The sequence below is a fragment of the Sturnus vulgaris genome, chromosome 13 (assembly GCF_052056855.1).
Source record: "Sturnus vulgaris isolate bStuVul1 chromosome 13, bStuVul1.hap1, whole genome shotgun sequence".
Taxonomy (NCBI): Eukaryota; Metazoa; Chordata; class Aves; order Passeriformes; family Sturnidae; genus Sturnus; species Sturnus vulgaris.
This window is the reverse complement of record NC_142255.1, coordinates 17930810-17945728: the sequence shown is the minus strand read 5'-3', so window position 1 is coordinate 17945728 and position 14919 is coordinate 17930810. Positions and strand designations below refer to the sequence as shown.

Sequence of the window (14919 nt, the reverse complement as noted above, 5' to 3'; positions counted from 1 at the left end):
GAGGATGTCCCTGACAGATGTCCTTGAGCAGAGTGAGAGCTGTCCTCCCACTCAGAGCTCTGGGGGTGCCTCTGGGCCCTGCCATATGAGCTGTGCTCAACAGTGCTGCTATTTCAAGGCTCAAATAATGTGTCAGTGCCCACTTCGCTTTCTGACACAAGATGCAGCCCCCAGGACTGAATCAGCAGTGGATCCCTCTGCCACCAGCTGAGCCTGTCCCCAAAAGCTCACTCTCACAGAGGTTTCCAAGGAGGTTAGCTAGGAGTTGGGAGCACCTATTTGCTCATGGGGTGCATGTCAGAGCCCGGATTAGCTCAGCTCAAAACCGCACTGAACTGGGGAACAACCTGCAGTTCAGATGACACAAGTACATCTCGGAAGAGTACTGAGGAAAGGGCAGCAGAAAGTAGTCCTGTGTGTCCCTCTGAAAGCCCCATTGAAGGGCTCTGGCTCCCTCGTGGCCGTGCCTTTGTGGGACAGCAGAAGAACAGAGTCCCCATCCATGCACCCTGCCCTGCCTGCCTCTGAACCACAGTGATTTATAACACCCCCAGGACACCAGGGCCCATTTCAATGCAGCTTTAAGCTGTCAGGCTGTAAATTGTCTTGGTTCAGGAGCTACTTCAAAGCATCCCAGGCTTCCTGCAGTAAGGAGAAGGCTTTTTGGCAAAGCCAGCACAAGTCATTTGCTATTCATGAGTCAAATCCCTGAAATGTCCTCGATCAGCAACTAAAAATGGGTCATAAGGAGACAAGGCATTGCTGTCTGCTGAAGGAAGCTGCAAACTCCACTGGCTTTCTCCATCTGTTGGCTAAAGCTCCTTCTGCATTCTCAGCAATGGCTTTTCCTCCCTCCCTGCTTTTCTCTGTTGAGCACACATGAAGTTGCTTGAAGCAGCAGGATCTTGACTCAACAGGCAAACCCACCCAGGAGATCTCCCATTGCCCTTGTCTCCCAGATGAGTGGAGAAATGTCAGTGGAATATGGGAAAGTCACTAATGAAAATGATCAATTCCTCCAAGCCTGCCTGGTTTCCAAGTCTAGAAAGGCTGCAGTGGCCAAGGGAGACAGAAAGGAAACAGCAGCTGGGTGCAAGCTGAGGCTTGTAGGCTGCAGGCTGGCAGCTGGAGGGATGGAGGCACCAAGCCATGGTGGCTGCAGGCAATGGGCACAAGTTTTGGAGCCAGGTCTGCTCTACCAAAACTGCATCTGTGGCAGCTTGGTTGCTGCCAGCAGAACCAAGTGTGCTCTAGGTTGGAAGCAAAAAAGACCCTAGAAAGACTCAAAAAGTCTGTGTATGTGTGGCTAATATTCAAAAGAGAGTTCACTTGTGTGTTGTGTGATTAGCAAATCTTTCCCCAAGCTGGGGAGTATTTGAGTCAGGTTTTTTTTCCCTTTCCATTTCTAATGCATTTACATTCAGCATAATTGCATTTATCAGCATCCACATCTCCTGTTTTAATTTAGAGCATTACAAAGGGAGCAGTTGAATATTCTTTTTGTCAGAGCTGGATGATGGATGGTGAACATCAGCAAGGCTTAAACACCCACGTGGAGGTGAACCCCTGGCTCTGACAGACCAGTGTGTAATGCAAGAGGCACTTGGTTACAGAGCACTGCAGAGTAACACTGCTTGTTCCTTGTCCAAGCTGTGCCAGACAGCAAACTTCCAGAAAACCTCAGACCATATACAGTTAGCCAGCAACACTGTGTGAAATCTTTAACCATATTTGAACGAAGGGCTAACTTGGACACGGCAAGGAGGGAAATGCCAGTCTGCCTGACAGCTCGTTTTAATAATGAGAAAGTTGTTCCACTGACAGGAGGACAATAAAAACTGTGGCTGCCTAGAAAGATGTTGCTTTCCTTCTAGTTCTGAGCATATGTGAAGCTGCAGAGGAGCTGGTTGGTCCCAGAGCTGTGCATGTGCAGCAGTGCTTTTCCCTTCTTTCATAACCTTTTCCCTTCTCTCACCCCTCTTCCCTTCTTTCACCATTTTTCTTTCCAGGGTGTTGAATCTGCACCCACCCTGCCAACCCTATCCAAATGAATAATTAGTAAATCACTGCTTTCTCCTAAAAAGTGAGTTATTTTAAATATATTACCCTTGTGCTTCAGCAAAGCAAGCAATAAAAGTAGGTGACCTTTGTAGTTAGAGCTATTAATGCACAATTTATGTTGCTTTTGGGTTACAGGACATGAAAGGCAAGTTCTTGAGAGATTTATCAGCCCTCTGAATGGGCAAAACCTTGCCTTCTGATCCCGTATTGATCAAGGAGCTGTATATTTTATAACCAAACTACTTTATATTGCACTTATTTTAGATAGCAGGAATGTTTGAGGCACAGCCCTTGTCATGGAATGGTTTTGGCAGTGCCACGTCTACACTGGATGATGTACATATGTTTTCCAGTGAGACAAAGGGCAGATTTTGTTTTTAAACTCAGCACAGAGGAGCAGGAAGGCTTTAAGTCGTGCGTGGTAATGGTACAAGCACTACAGAAACGCTTGTGCAATCATCATCTCTCTGTGGAAATTCTGTCTGCAGCAGCAGCGTTACTGCACGGTGCCTGTTCCCATCACAGCCTTCTAAAGCTCTGCTATCCCCAGGCCAGGGCTCAGCTGTGGATCCTCGTGAGCTGACTGAAACATGTGGCTTCTCCACATGAAACAAGGGTTTGTGACTTTATTTTCCTCCCCTCCTCTGAGCAATTGCTAAACAATTCTTTGGGGGGGAAAAAAAAAGTGCACGCGTTTCATATAGACACTTGAGAACAATGCAGTGCAGCTTTGGTGAGCCCTGGAAGCCGTCACCCTGTGCTGTTCCCCGTGTGAAAAAAGCTGGTGATTGAGTCCAGGCCCTTGTAGGCAGTCTTCAAACCAGCTTCAGAAATGGTGACTCTGGCTGAAAAACCAGATTGAAGATGAAGAAGCGCTCTGGGCTCACAGGAGGGTGAAAGAGGAGTGAAACCCTCTGCCTGTGTCACAAACAGAGTGAAACCCTCTGCTTGTGTCTGTGCTGGGCACTGGTTCTGTGGGAGGTCTGTAAGGAACTCCATAGCCTGTTGTTTTGTACCAACAGGAGTAAAAGGAGATGTTCGTTTAAATCCAGCTTAATTGCAGTTTCTGCTTCATGGCTGGATGCCATGGAGGGGCGTACTGGGATGAGTTCAGCTGGTTGAGCATGGTGCTAATAACACCAAGGTCGTGAGTTTTGTCCCAGTATAGGCCATTCACTTAAGAATTGGACTCGGTGATCCCTCTGGGTCCCTTCCAACTTGGAATATTCTGTGATTTCTGTGACTGTGATTACTGCTGACAGCAGACCTGAGCAGGAAGCCCAGCACTGCCTCATGCTGCCAGCTCCCGCCCTGCTTGGAGCAGCAGCCAGCCACGGATATCTCAGCATGACCCTGGAAAAAGCTGCTGGAGAGCAGCTAGAGAGCACCATGTTGGAGCACTCATTGAAATCCAAGCCTGGATGTGCCATCAGTGATTCACCATCATCTTGTCCTTTGTGCTGTTGCAAACCAGGTGACACCGGTGACACGAGTGGAGCCACACTGGTCCAGCAGAACCAAGTGGACAGAAGGAGCCCTCTCAGAGTGTTACTTGAGTGCTGGCTGGTTCTGTGTTTCAGATAACCCCACCAGCTTGAAGTGGTGTGCAGCTGCCACCTCCTAAGGACAGGCCATCAGCAATTTGGAAGGGGCTAAGGTTTCAAGAGTTCCTCCTGAGCAACAACACTTCTTCAAGCTGCACGCCTGGCAGAGGCACAATGCAGCTGCACCCGTGGAGTGGCTGTTGTGGCATCTGGGAGGAGGGTTCACAAGCAGAGGCATCAGAAATGTTATGTACCTCCAGTTTTCTGTCAGTTTTCATCAGCTGATACTGGTATGGCTGGCAGAGAAGTGCTTTTACCATCAGTTGTTAGGAAAGCATAACAGAGAGGGATTTAGAAATGAAGGTATGGAAGATGCTCTCTCACTTGGAGGCTGTTCTGGCACTGCAGGTCTCAGGGGCTGCAGCTTTGACACAGGCAGTTGAGCAGTTGGCCTTGTCTTGGAGATTAATTCAGCATTCCCAGCTCCCTTCTTGTCCCTTTCCAAAAGGTATATTACTGACACAAATCTTCTCAAGGGATCAGAAACAGCAGGTGTGGTCTGTTGCCCTGAAAAGGGGGCTGTGGCTTTCCTCATCCAAAATGGTTCTGCTTTAAGCTGGAAGTGATGAATGCCTTGCAAATGAATCTGTTTTTTAAAAATACACCCCCACCTTTTTACATGCAGGGAAGAACTGCAGCTATTGTGAGGCTGAATCTTTGCCTAATTAAATTCACAGTAATCTCCTGTGAAGGCTCAAGAGAGATTCAGAGCTTTGTGCTGATGTGACTGCCTCAGCCCTGTTCACTGTGACATTGTCTCCATGTGCCTGCTCAGGGGTGGAGGTTCCTGAAACATCCTGCAGCAACAGAAAGCTGTGAAAGCTGTGCTGGAGGGCACATGTGGGCAGGACTGACAGGGAGGGATGCTGCAGACAGACCCACTGGAGCCAGTGCTTCCCCCCGGGCTTCTTGCAGAATCTGGTATTGGCAGAGATCTGGAGACCTGGGGTGCTGTGTGGTGCAGGATCACTGCTGTCCCCGTCCAATCTGGCAGAGAGGCTGTGCTGCTCCAGTTTGCATTTCTGGTGTTGGACTGGTGCTGAGATGGTGGGTGGCTGCCTGGGCTGCAGCTGAAATTTCTCCAAGCAGAGGGTTTCTTCTCCATTCCCCTTTAAGCAGCAGCTTTTGGTAGCCTTGCCAAGTGGACCAGGCTCATCATCCATCATGGCTCGCAGCTCCTACAAAACCACTGGATGTGGAAAGTAGCTCCCAAATAGGAATCTTTGAATTCCATGAACAAAAGTATTTCTAAATGATTACATTAGTGCTTCTTGAAAACACATGGTGGAAAATCACTCAGCAGTCCAGAAGAGGTCTTCTCTTCTGTAGTGTGTGTTCAGAGGAGACTGCATCCCTCTAGCTCAGTTTTTAGCATCCAAAAAATACTGGCCAGGGTGTCAGAAGCTTTCTGCTCATCATCTCCAAGAAACTCCCCTCCAAGGGTCATGTGCTGCTCCTCTGGAATCTTAACGCTTTGCATGAGAAAAAGCAGATACAGACTTACAAGGCTGTGGCTCTGGCTTTCATGGGCCTGTTGAAATTCATAATGAAAAACAAGTTTTCTTGTGCTCTGCCTGTACTGTGGAGTAAAAGTGTGGAGTTGACAACAAGGAAAAGAAATGCTGAGACACAGTAGATTCAGTGGGCAAGTAATTTGGCATCATCCCTGAGTCTGGCCTTTAACTGAGCAATCAGCAGCGAGTCACTGTATCCCTGGTTTTGTTTGGATCTGGGACAGAGGCTGGAGAGGGAGAGCTGAATCATTTGCCCCATGGGTCAGAGGCTCAACTTGAGCAAGGGCGAGCCTTGTGAGGAGCAGCAGTTTGCACCAGGACTCGTAATTTGGAAATTATGCTAGAAGCAACTTTTGATTACACTTTCTCAGGCAATCCCAGTGACAATTAGTCACTTGCACCTACAATGTTCTGGTTCTTTAAGCTGTAGCATAGAACATTTGTTAATATTTAGTGGTATTTTGTTTTTGTTTCTGTCAAATCAGAACCTTTTGGACGAAAACCTTGCAATCACATCCAGCTCCCCTAAGGTTTGCACAGTTAAACCTAAATACCCAAAACTGACATGTTCTGTTTTATCTGGTTTTTGTATCCTCATTTAGACCAAGAGGATGAAGCTCAGTTTCATGCAGGGCCAGGAGGAGGGAAGTTCTCTGCTTCCTAGCTGGAGGATCTCAGTTCCCAAGTGCCTTGGACTGCTCCCACGTGTAGGTTTTGGGTAATGAGGTCGTCGAGCTCAGGGTCAGAGGTGAGGTACTCGATGCCAGTTTTGAAGACCCATTCATTTTTGTAGGTTTTCTTCTTTCCTTTGCCAAGCTGGAAATACTTTAAAGGCTACTTGGTTTGAGAAACTGTAAATGAATAAGTAATTTTTAAGCTCTTCTACTTGCTTAAACAAGAAAGGATTGGGAGAAAAACAGTTGTTTAATTAAACAGCTACTTGGTATGGTTCACAAAAGCTTGAACTCCAGCAGTAACTCTCCTAATTCACAGATTCCTTGGGAATTCAATGACCTTGAGTTTGCTGTGCTTGAAACTTGCTTTAGTACTTGGCTTCTTTTCTGGAATACTTTGGAGAGGAGAGCAGTGCAGGAGGCACTGCAAGGCTTCGAGTGAGACCAGCACTGTTTCACTTAGGATCATATAAGAAGAGGCATTTGTGTTATACAGAATAAACTTCTTGCTTCAGAGCATGCCTGGGCTTACTGCACCCAGAGCTCACAGCTGGATCTGCCTCTGCTACGTCAGCCATGGAAATTTTGAGTACTGACTGCTCAGGATGATTTTCCTGCCTCTCTTTATGAAACAAAGCAAACGTGAACCAGCAGTACATGATGAAATTTGTGTGAGAAGTAACTTGTCTGAAGAATCACATCATTTAATCGTGCTCCAGCACTCAGGGCTCCACTTGCCAGCTGAGAGGGAAGTCTGATCTCCCAGCACTGAGTGGCATTTCCTGCATCCTTTCCTGTAGTGGCAACTGGGGAGGTTAAAGCCATGAACAAGTGGCCAAGTTCACTGGAAATTAGTGTTTATCCATTACTTCCCTGTATTTGTCTCCACCATAATAACGGTCTGAAGGAGTGGCTTCAGTCATGTCAGTTTAGCTGTGGGATATAAAGCATCAGGATTTAAACAGAAAGAACCCTGAATACACAGAGTTGCATCCAGGAAGTCCCTACAGTCTTCCCCTCCAGCAGTGAACAAAGCCCCGCTGCTCCTTTCCCTTTGCAAAATTTTTCATCAGTTTAGCTATATTGATGATGTATAAACCAGGAAAGTGAAGATCTGTTGTGGTTAATCATTGCAAAATTGTGCTAGTGCAGCTACAGTTATTTCATGTAGTTCCTTGGGATGTGGGAACAGAAATACTTTAATTTCACTTCAACCACCAGGAGCTGCCCCCTTGCACCAGCTCTGGCACATCTTCGGAAGGAGATGGACAGGAGCATCCTGCCTGGGTTTGGCTGCAGAGCTGTGGGGCAGGGTAGGGGCTGTCCCAGCAGCTGCATTGCTCCTGTAGGAGAACAGCTCCACACTGGGACCCACATCCTCATCTCCTCCTGACAGAGGTGCTCTGAGCTAGGTGACATTAACCATCATTTGGGTTTTTAATTAGCCGGGCTTTGTATTTAAAGCCCATCTTGGGCATTTTGAAACTTGTCATACAACATGTCTTATCCATGATTGCTTTTCGTGAGGCTTGTGGGGCTGTGTTTTCTGGGCTCTGGTAGCACAATCTGGAGCTGTGAGAGAAAGCCCTCGGGGGCTAATCCGTGGCTGCAGGCCAGTTTCTGCATAAACTGGTCTCATTTTTAAGGTCCATTTTCTCCAGTACACTTTTTTTTGGCCTGCAAAAGACTTCTTCATTTAAAACGAAGAACGTAACACTCTCTCCTTTCAGTTGGTCTTTTGGACATGAGCCAGCAGTGCCCACAACAGCTGTACCACAGTTTAAACATTCAGTCTCTAATGGTTTGGGGAACATTAGGGTTTTTAAGGCTTCAACAGGTCTAGAGTAAATAGTGGTCAATAAAGAGTAGCTCTTCTTTGTATCCCTATGCTCTCAGTGCTCTGCACTAGAATAAAGCATGCTTAGAATATAATCATTGCAGAATTAATATCCATGAAAGGTTCTTTTTAAAAAAAAAAAAAGAATCATAGAGCAAACCTGTTTCACTAGAAGAAGAGTTTGCAAGAGTTCAGCTCTCAAGACTCTGGTAGCAGGCATGGAGAAGTTGGCACATAATGTCTGGGAGACGTGCACGTCCTGGGCTTGTGTCAGTCCCCCTGTGTGTGTTTAGTGACTGAGAGGAGCAAATAAATCACAGGTATTCCTTTCTCTATGGCCTTCTTCCACCCACCTATTGATGATGTGCACGAGTTAATTATGATTTTGTATTTTCTTTATGGATTTCCAGTGTCTCATGGAGTCAAAAGCCAGTGTGTGCTAATTGGTGATATTTAGCATAGTGTTCTGGACCCAAATATGGTAAGAAATTATATTAGCAGTGATTTCTGATAGTTGGGCATTGCCCTTGTTAGTAATTGAACCCAGTGCTGGGGAGCCTTAATGATTTGAGCAAATCAGTGTTGGTGGAGCTGTCAAACGGCGTGGAGGGAGCTGCTCGTTCCCTGCAAGTCTGTAGGTATGGGTGAGCAGATACAATCCATGATCCATGTGGGGCTGGTTTCTGGGGCAAAGCCCTTGGACCTCACAGCCCTTCTGTGGCACTGGGTCACAGTCTCAGTCTTGCCCGAGAAGGGTTAAACCGCTCCGTTGGCCACTGGCCACTTGGACTCTGTGCACAGCACTTGGTGTCTCTGTGAAAAAACAGTTTGTAACTCCTTGTACTCTCTGTAGGGAGTTGGTTAACCCCTTCCAGGACCCTTCTTTGTGTTTCCTGCTGGTGTGGGGTGTCCCTTGGCTCCCCAAGGGGGATTGGAGCTGCAGGATCCTGGCACACCCCGTGCCTGCTGCCGTCTGCTGAATGCAAGGGGACGGGGGGGGACGTGGAGCAGGAGACTTCCAAGGAAAAATGTTGAACGTGCCAGCCTTGCAGGGCATTCTCCTGAAAAATAGGATTATATAAAAGCCTGGCTACTGTGGTGCTTCTCATTAGCTGCACCGCAGGGTTGGCCGAGCAGGACTTGGGCAGTTGTCACCTTTTTGGCTGGAGTAAAGTGGCTGTTAAAAGATGTCTCAGTTGTAAATTGCTTTGTGCTGAAGCCCCAGTAAAGTCTTGCTGCTGAGATATGTTTTATTTTCAGTTTTTAAAGCAAGTTTTGGGAAGGAGCAGGAAGGAGGATTAGAAGGCAACCGGTCTACCTAAGAGGTTACTCCTGAGTGGCAAGCCAGAGCTTTAAAATTTGCTTCTTAATTTTAATTTATGCCTTTTGCTAGGGGTTCCTATCTTTGCTTCCATTGGAGAGTTTCATAACATTTTCCTACCCATCAGTATTCTATTAAACTTTGTTGTGTAATCTGAAAGCCTTTCTGCTTGTCATGGTTTCCTCTTCAGAATGCCCTAGGTAGCAATTTTGGAATAAATGCATTCAGGCTGCACGGTCTTGATTTTGTTGTCTTATAAATTCAAAACAACACTTGAAATTTTCCCTTAAATAATGGCAGCCTAATGATGTGATTTAAAAATTTTTATCTGATGTCACAGTACTCCTGGAAAATCCTCTGCCTATAGCTGTTGTTAAAATATCAGTGAAATTGGTTACCACATGCATTTAATACTTCTAGCTCTACATATGCATAGTGTTTGATGATAGATCAGTGTTGTCAGTGAAATAAGTGGGTCCTGTAGTGTTGGACTGATCCTGTTCTTCCCATGAGAGCTCTCCACTGCAATAAATGGTGCTCACAGGACTGACCCTAAGTGGGTGTGATTTAAAGTCTCCCAGAGCCCTTCACAGCAACAGCGAAGGTTCAAAGTGACCAAAAAAATAAAGTGTTGTTAGTAGAGGAAACAATACAGAGATACAAATGAAGGATAGTCATTTCACCCTGAAGAATAGGGTGAGTGGAAAAAACGTGTTTCTTGGGAAAGCACAAGGTTCATTCAGTTTGGATCACTCTGCTGGACGTGGGATTAGACCAGCTAACCTCTGCCCGTAGCGCTCTTTTAAATCTTGCATGACTTCTAAAGGGATATTATCCATCTTCGACAAGCAGCTCATCTGAGGCCTGCCAAGGGGCCATGGCCAAGATGTTCTCCTCTGGCTGCTTTGCTGTGCAGATCCATCCATCCTCTGGCCTGGATTGCTCCCAGACAGCGTGCACGCAGCAGGGATCACTTGGGGAGAGCGGGAAGAAGGTGAACTTGGAGGAGAAGGGGGTGGGGGACTGGTGGTGACCCACGAAATAAATGTCCTTTCTTTCTCAGCCTGGCTGGAATCCCTCCCTCCCTCCCTCCTTTGCAGTGATTTACATTTGCTCAGATTAAAATCCGTGCTCCCAGTAGGCTCAGCTTGCTCCGTGCTGTCGGCAGCGATTCGCCCAATGTCAGGTTCAGCATGCACACAGCCAGCTTGGTAAGATAGCAGCAATTAAACCCAGGTGTAAGTTTATCCCTGAGATTCAGTGTCTGTCCACAATAATGGGAAAAATGCAACCCAAGGCCTAATAAAAACAGGACTTGTGCTGCCTCTGAGCAGCTGGTAAAAGGAAAGTTGCTGGTGATTTTCTTTTTAGTGCTCTGTTTGATTGCCATCATATTTGAGACATTCTCCCTGCCTTTTTTTGGGGGGGGGGGTTCTCTTTGCTGCCCTTCTACACAAGCTTTATTGCTGTGTTTCCTGTGGCAGATTCCATTGCCAGTAACAGAGATTAGATCCCATATTGAATGAAGGTGCTGTGTCAGCTCTGGCAGGTTGACGACGTTTCTGCTGTGACACAGAATCTGCCCGTGGTCTTTTTAAATTTCCACCATCTAAGCTGGTGTATACCTTGGGTCTCAAAGTGTTTTTGTCAGTTTGTTTTCCACATTACCATCTTGGTTTGTCTGTCACGATAATCAGCTACTGCCTGAGCTACTGAGGATGGTAAAGCTGGTTTGTCTGCTTTCCTAAGACTTGTGAATCTAATCTCAGCTCACTATCTGCTTGTTTTGAAATAGCAAATGCCACGTTAAGGATGTTTTTATTCTGGTGTACATATGCATCCTTTATTACCTGACTTGTGGAACTCTAGGAATCTCAGGTGCACTTTGCTGTCCATTGTCATTTTAAAGTGACAGCTTAGATTTGCACTGCAGCACTTGAGGTAATATATTTGGTATCTTGACTAAAACATTCAGCAACTTGCATTTTTAATGCCTAAACCTGGATTTTTAATGCCTAAATAGCTTTTGGATATAATGGAAAAGGTGTTGTCAGATTTGCTTAGTATGTACATGGCATCCCTTTTTATTCTTCTTTATTATTAAGATTAAAACAATGGGAAACAAATGAATAATGAGAGTTTTGTAGTGAACACTTCACGGTGTTATTTTCCTGGTGATGGTGTGCTGTTGTGAAGAAATGAGCTTACAATCGACTTACTGCAGGATTGTTTGGCCGCCGGTGATACTTCTAGAATGGGCTGTAATAATCCCAAATCCATGATAGATGTTTCTTTCACCAGTTTACAATGAATAATCCTCTTAATTTCCTTGAATAGCAGCTGGTATTGCTACAACCTGTGCCTAAACCCAAGAACAGCTTATTCAAAAAGCTTTCTGGCCCTGTGAGCGAGGGGGAATTCTCTCCCAGCGGGGCTTTCACAGGGTCAGCACTGCCGAGTCTCTGACTTCTCCTCTCTCTCTCTGTTCCAGATGCAGCAGCTGTTTTATGAGAACTACGAGAAGAACAAAAAAGGCTACATCCGAGACCTGAGGAACAGCAAAATCCACCGAGCCATCACTCTGCACCCCAACAAGAACCCCCCGTACCAGTACCGGCTGCACAGTTACATGCTGAGCCGCAAGATCGCCGAGCTGCGGCACCGCACCGTGCAGCTGCACCGCGAGATCGTGCTCATGAGCAAGTACAGCAACACGGAAATCCACAAGGAGGACCTGCAGCTGGGCATGCCACCCTCCTTCATGCGGTTCCAGCCCCGCCACCGGGAGGAGATTCTGGAGTGGGAGTTTCTCACGGGGAAATATTTGTATTCGGGCGCCGACGGGCAGCCGCCGCGGAGAGGGATGGACTCGTCACAGCGCGAGGCGCTGGATGACATCGTGATGCAGGTCATGGAAATGATCAACGCCAACGCCAAGACGCGGGGGAGAATCATTGATTTCAAGGAAATACAGTACGGGTACCGCAGGGTGAACCCCATGTACGGAGCAGAGTACGTGCTGGACCTGCTGCTCCTCTACAAGAAGCACAAGGGGAAGAAGATGACGGTCCCCGTGAGGAGGCACGCGTACCTGCAGCAGACCTTCAGCAAGATCCAGTTCATGGAGCACGAAGAGATGGACGCCAAAGAGCTGGCCAGCAAAATCAACCAGGATTCTGGGTCCTTGTCCTTCCTCTCCAACTCGCTGAAGATGTTTGTCCCCTTCCAGCTCAGCAGGTCCAAAGCAGAGAGGAAGGAGCTCAAAGACAAGAAGATCAACATCCTGATCCCTCTCTCCGGACGGTTCGACATGTTTGCGAGGTTCATGGGGAATTTTGAAAAGACGTGCCTCATTCCAAACCAGAACGTCAAGCTGGTTGTCCTGCTTTTCAATTCCAACTCCAACCCTGACAAAGCCAAGCAGATTGAGCTGATGAGAGATTACCGCTCCAAATACCCCAAGGCTGACATGCAGGTTCTGCCGGTGTCGGGGGAGTTCTCAAGGGCACTGGCTCTGGAAGTCGGATCTTCTCAGTTCCAGAACGAGTCTTTACTTTTCTTCTGTGATGTTGACTTAGTGTTTACCACAGAATTCCTCCAGCGGTGTAGAGCCAATACAGTTTTGGGTCAGCAAGTATATTTTCCCATCATTTTTAGCCAGTATGATCCAAAGATTGTTTATAGTGGAAAGGTTCCTAGTGACAATCATTTTGCCTTCACTCAGAAAACAGGTTTCTGGAGGAACTATGGCTTTGGTATCACCTGCATTTACAAAGGTGACCTTCTTCGAGCAGGTGGCTTTGATGTCTCCATCCAAGGCTGGGGCCTTGAAGACGTAGATCTATTTAACAAAGTCATTCAAGCTGGCTTAAAAACTTTCAGAAGCCAAGAAATTGGAGTAGTCCATGTGCATCACCCTGTTTTTTGTGACCCTAATCTTGATCCAAAACAATATAAAATGTGCTTGGGGTCCAAAGCTTCAACATATGGGTCCACACAACAGCTGGCTGAAATATGGTTTGAAAAAAACGACCCAAATTTTGGGAAAAGCAGCAATACTAATGGCTCAGTGAGGACAGCCTAATGTCCAGCTATGCTGGAAAAGACTTTTTTTTTAATTATCTAATTTATTTTTGGGAAAATGTTTTTTGATAATTCACTTTTAAAAGACCACACAGGATATATTTTAGAAATCATCATTGTTTTCTTACAAAGCACTCGTTTTGAGAAGAACAAGGCCCTTGGGGTTTTTTGTTGTTGTGTTTTTGGTTTTGAACAAAACTGTGATCAATATTTGCCTTCAAACAAAAAAAAAGAAAAAAAATAGTTGTTTAAGAGTTACCTGATCAGCGGAAATATGACTTGAATTAGAATTTCCTTATGAACAAAAGATTGTTTCCTACCATTTCTGTTGCCATCTTCATGGCTGGGAATCTGTAAATGTGGACCTGAGCGTGCAAAGCCAAGTGACAAAACGCTGTGTCTAAATGTTTTTGGTGTGACTGCTACCGTGCAAAGATTCTGCTCCTTTGGTTCAGGATTAGCCATTAATTTTCAAATTGCGTTAGAAAATCCGAGTCGCTGTGGCGATGAGAAAGGGTGGTAATCCCAGGAGGGCTTTTTTTTGGTTTGTTTGTTTGGTTTTTTTCCCTGATAGCTGATTACTTCAATTTAAAAATACACCTCCATTTATTATGGGCAGGCAAGGGAAGGAATAAGCACAAGCCGTGATTAGTCCTGGTAGAAATTGTTGTGTTTGATATTTGGTCCGCGGACGGACGGAACGTTTGGGGAATCCCTGCTGGGTTCTGGGTTTTGTCCTCAGCTGCCACCCAAGGGCTGAGGGATGTGACCAGGAAATGCTGAAGGGGCTGGGAAATGGGAATCTCTGACAGCACACAAGGAACAATCCAAGATCCCTGAGGAAAGCTTGGAAAACTCCTCTGCACCGAGTGTCCCGCGCTCCATCGCATCGATTCGTTCAGTCCGTCACGTGGTGTTAATGGGAACAATTATTACATTTGATTACTAGTTTTGTTTTGGGATTTTATTTTTTTTTTCCTGTATCTGCTAGACCGTTAATTTATTTAATATCCATTGTTTTAGGTTCTTGACCTTTCCTTGAATATCTGTTAGTCATTTTAATATTTTATATATATATATATGTGTGTGTAAATATATATATATATATTAGGAATGTATTGCATCTTCTCACTGATAAGGTAGTGTACATCATACTTACAGTAAATGATCTCCAAAGATTACTTTCTAAAATATTTTTTCATGAATCTTTTTTTTTCCCCCCTAAATTTCTTTAACATTTTTGGAATTACTTCAGTGAGTTTAGGAATTTTTTGGTATTCTAAGAGGAACTGGGGATGAGGAGGCTGAATACAAGGAAAGTGTGATCCCTATGAGTTAACACCTAGCAAGGTAAGAGAAAATACATGAAATAAAGTGCCTTAAAGCCAGATAGGGAACCCTGTACACTGAGACTTAGACAGTGAATGGACATTGTCATTGAAGCTGATGATCTCTTGGGACCTATGAATCTGTAAATATCCTGCTCAGCAGAAACAAAAAATAAAAACCAGCGAACAATATATTTTTCTATCGTATCCTCCAGCCCCATTTCATCTCATTGCCCTCAGTTCCACTTCGCCTGCTCTTTGGGAAGTGGAGGCAAGTGAAGGAATGGAGAAAACCCAAGGTTTAGGTGGTTGTTGCCACGTTTGAAGGGATCTTACAGAGCAATTGCTATTCCAGTAGAAGAAATAACCATTGTTTACACGTGTATGGAGTATGAACTGCAGCTAGCATAGAGTCTGTGTCTTACTGTCTTCATCATTTTCTGGTGACAGTCCCAAGGATGTAGGTGCATGGAAAATTTTTCTTTTCCTTCTCTTTT

The 14919-nt window shown here is 45.7% G+C and overlaps 1 protein-coding gene across 1 annotated transcript in view; it reads left to right on the top strand.

The window, feature by feature from the left end:
• CHSY1 (chondroitin sulfate synthase 1) overlaps positions 1-13331 on the top strand; it is a 73375-nt gene extending 60044 nt beyond the window's left edge. The window contains exon 3 of the mRNA XM_014874582.2: positions 11503-13331. Coding sequence (XP_014730068.1) covers positions 11503-13095 — 1593 coding nt within the window. The 3' untranslated portion in view covers positions 13096-13331. The remainder of the gene's footprint in view (positions 1-11502) is intronic.
• The last annotated feature ends 1588 nt before the right edge of the window (positions 13332-14919 follow it).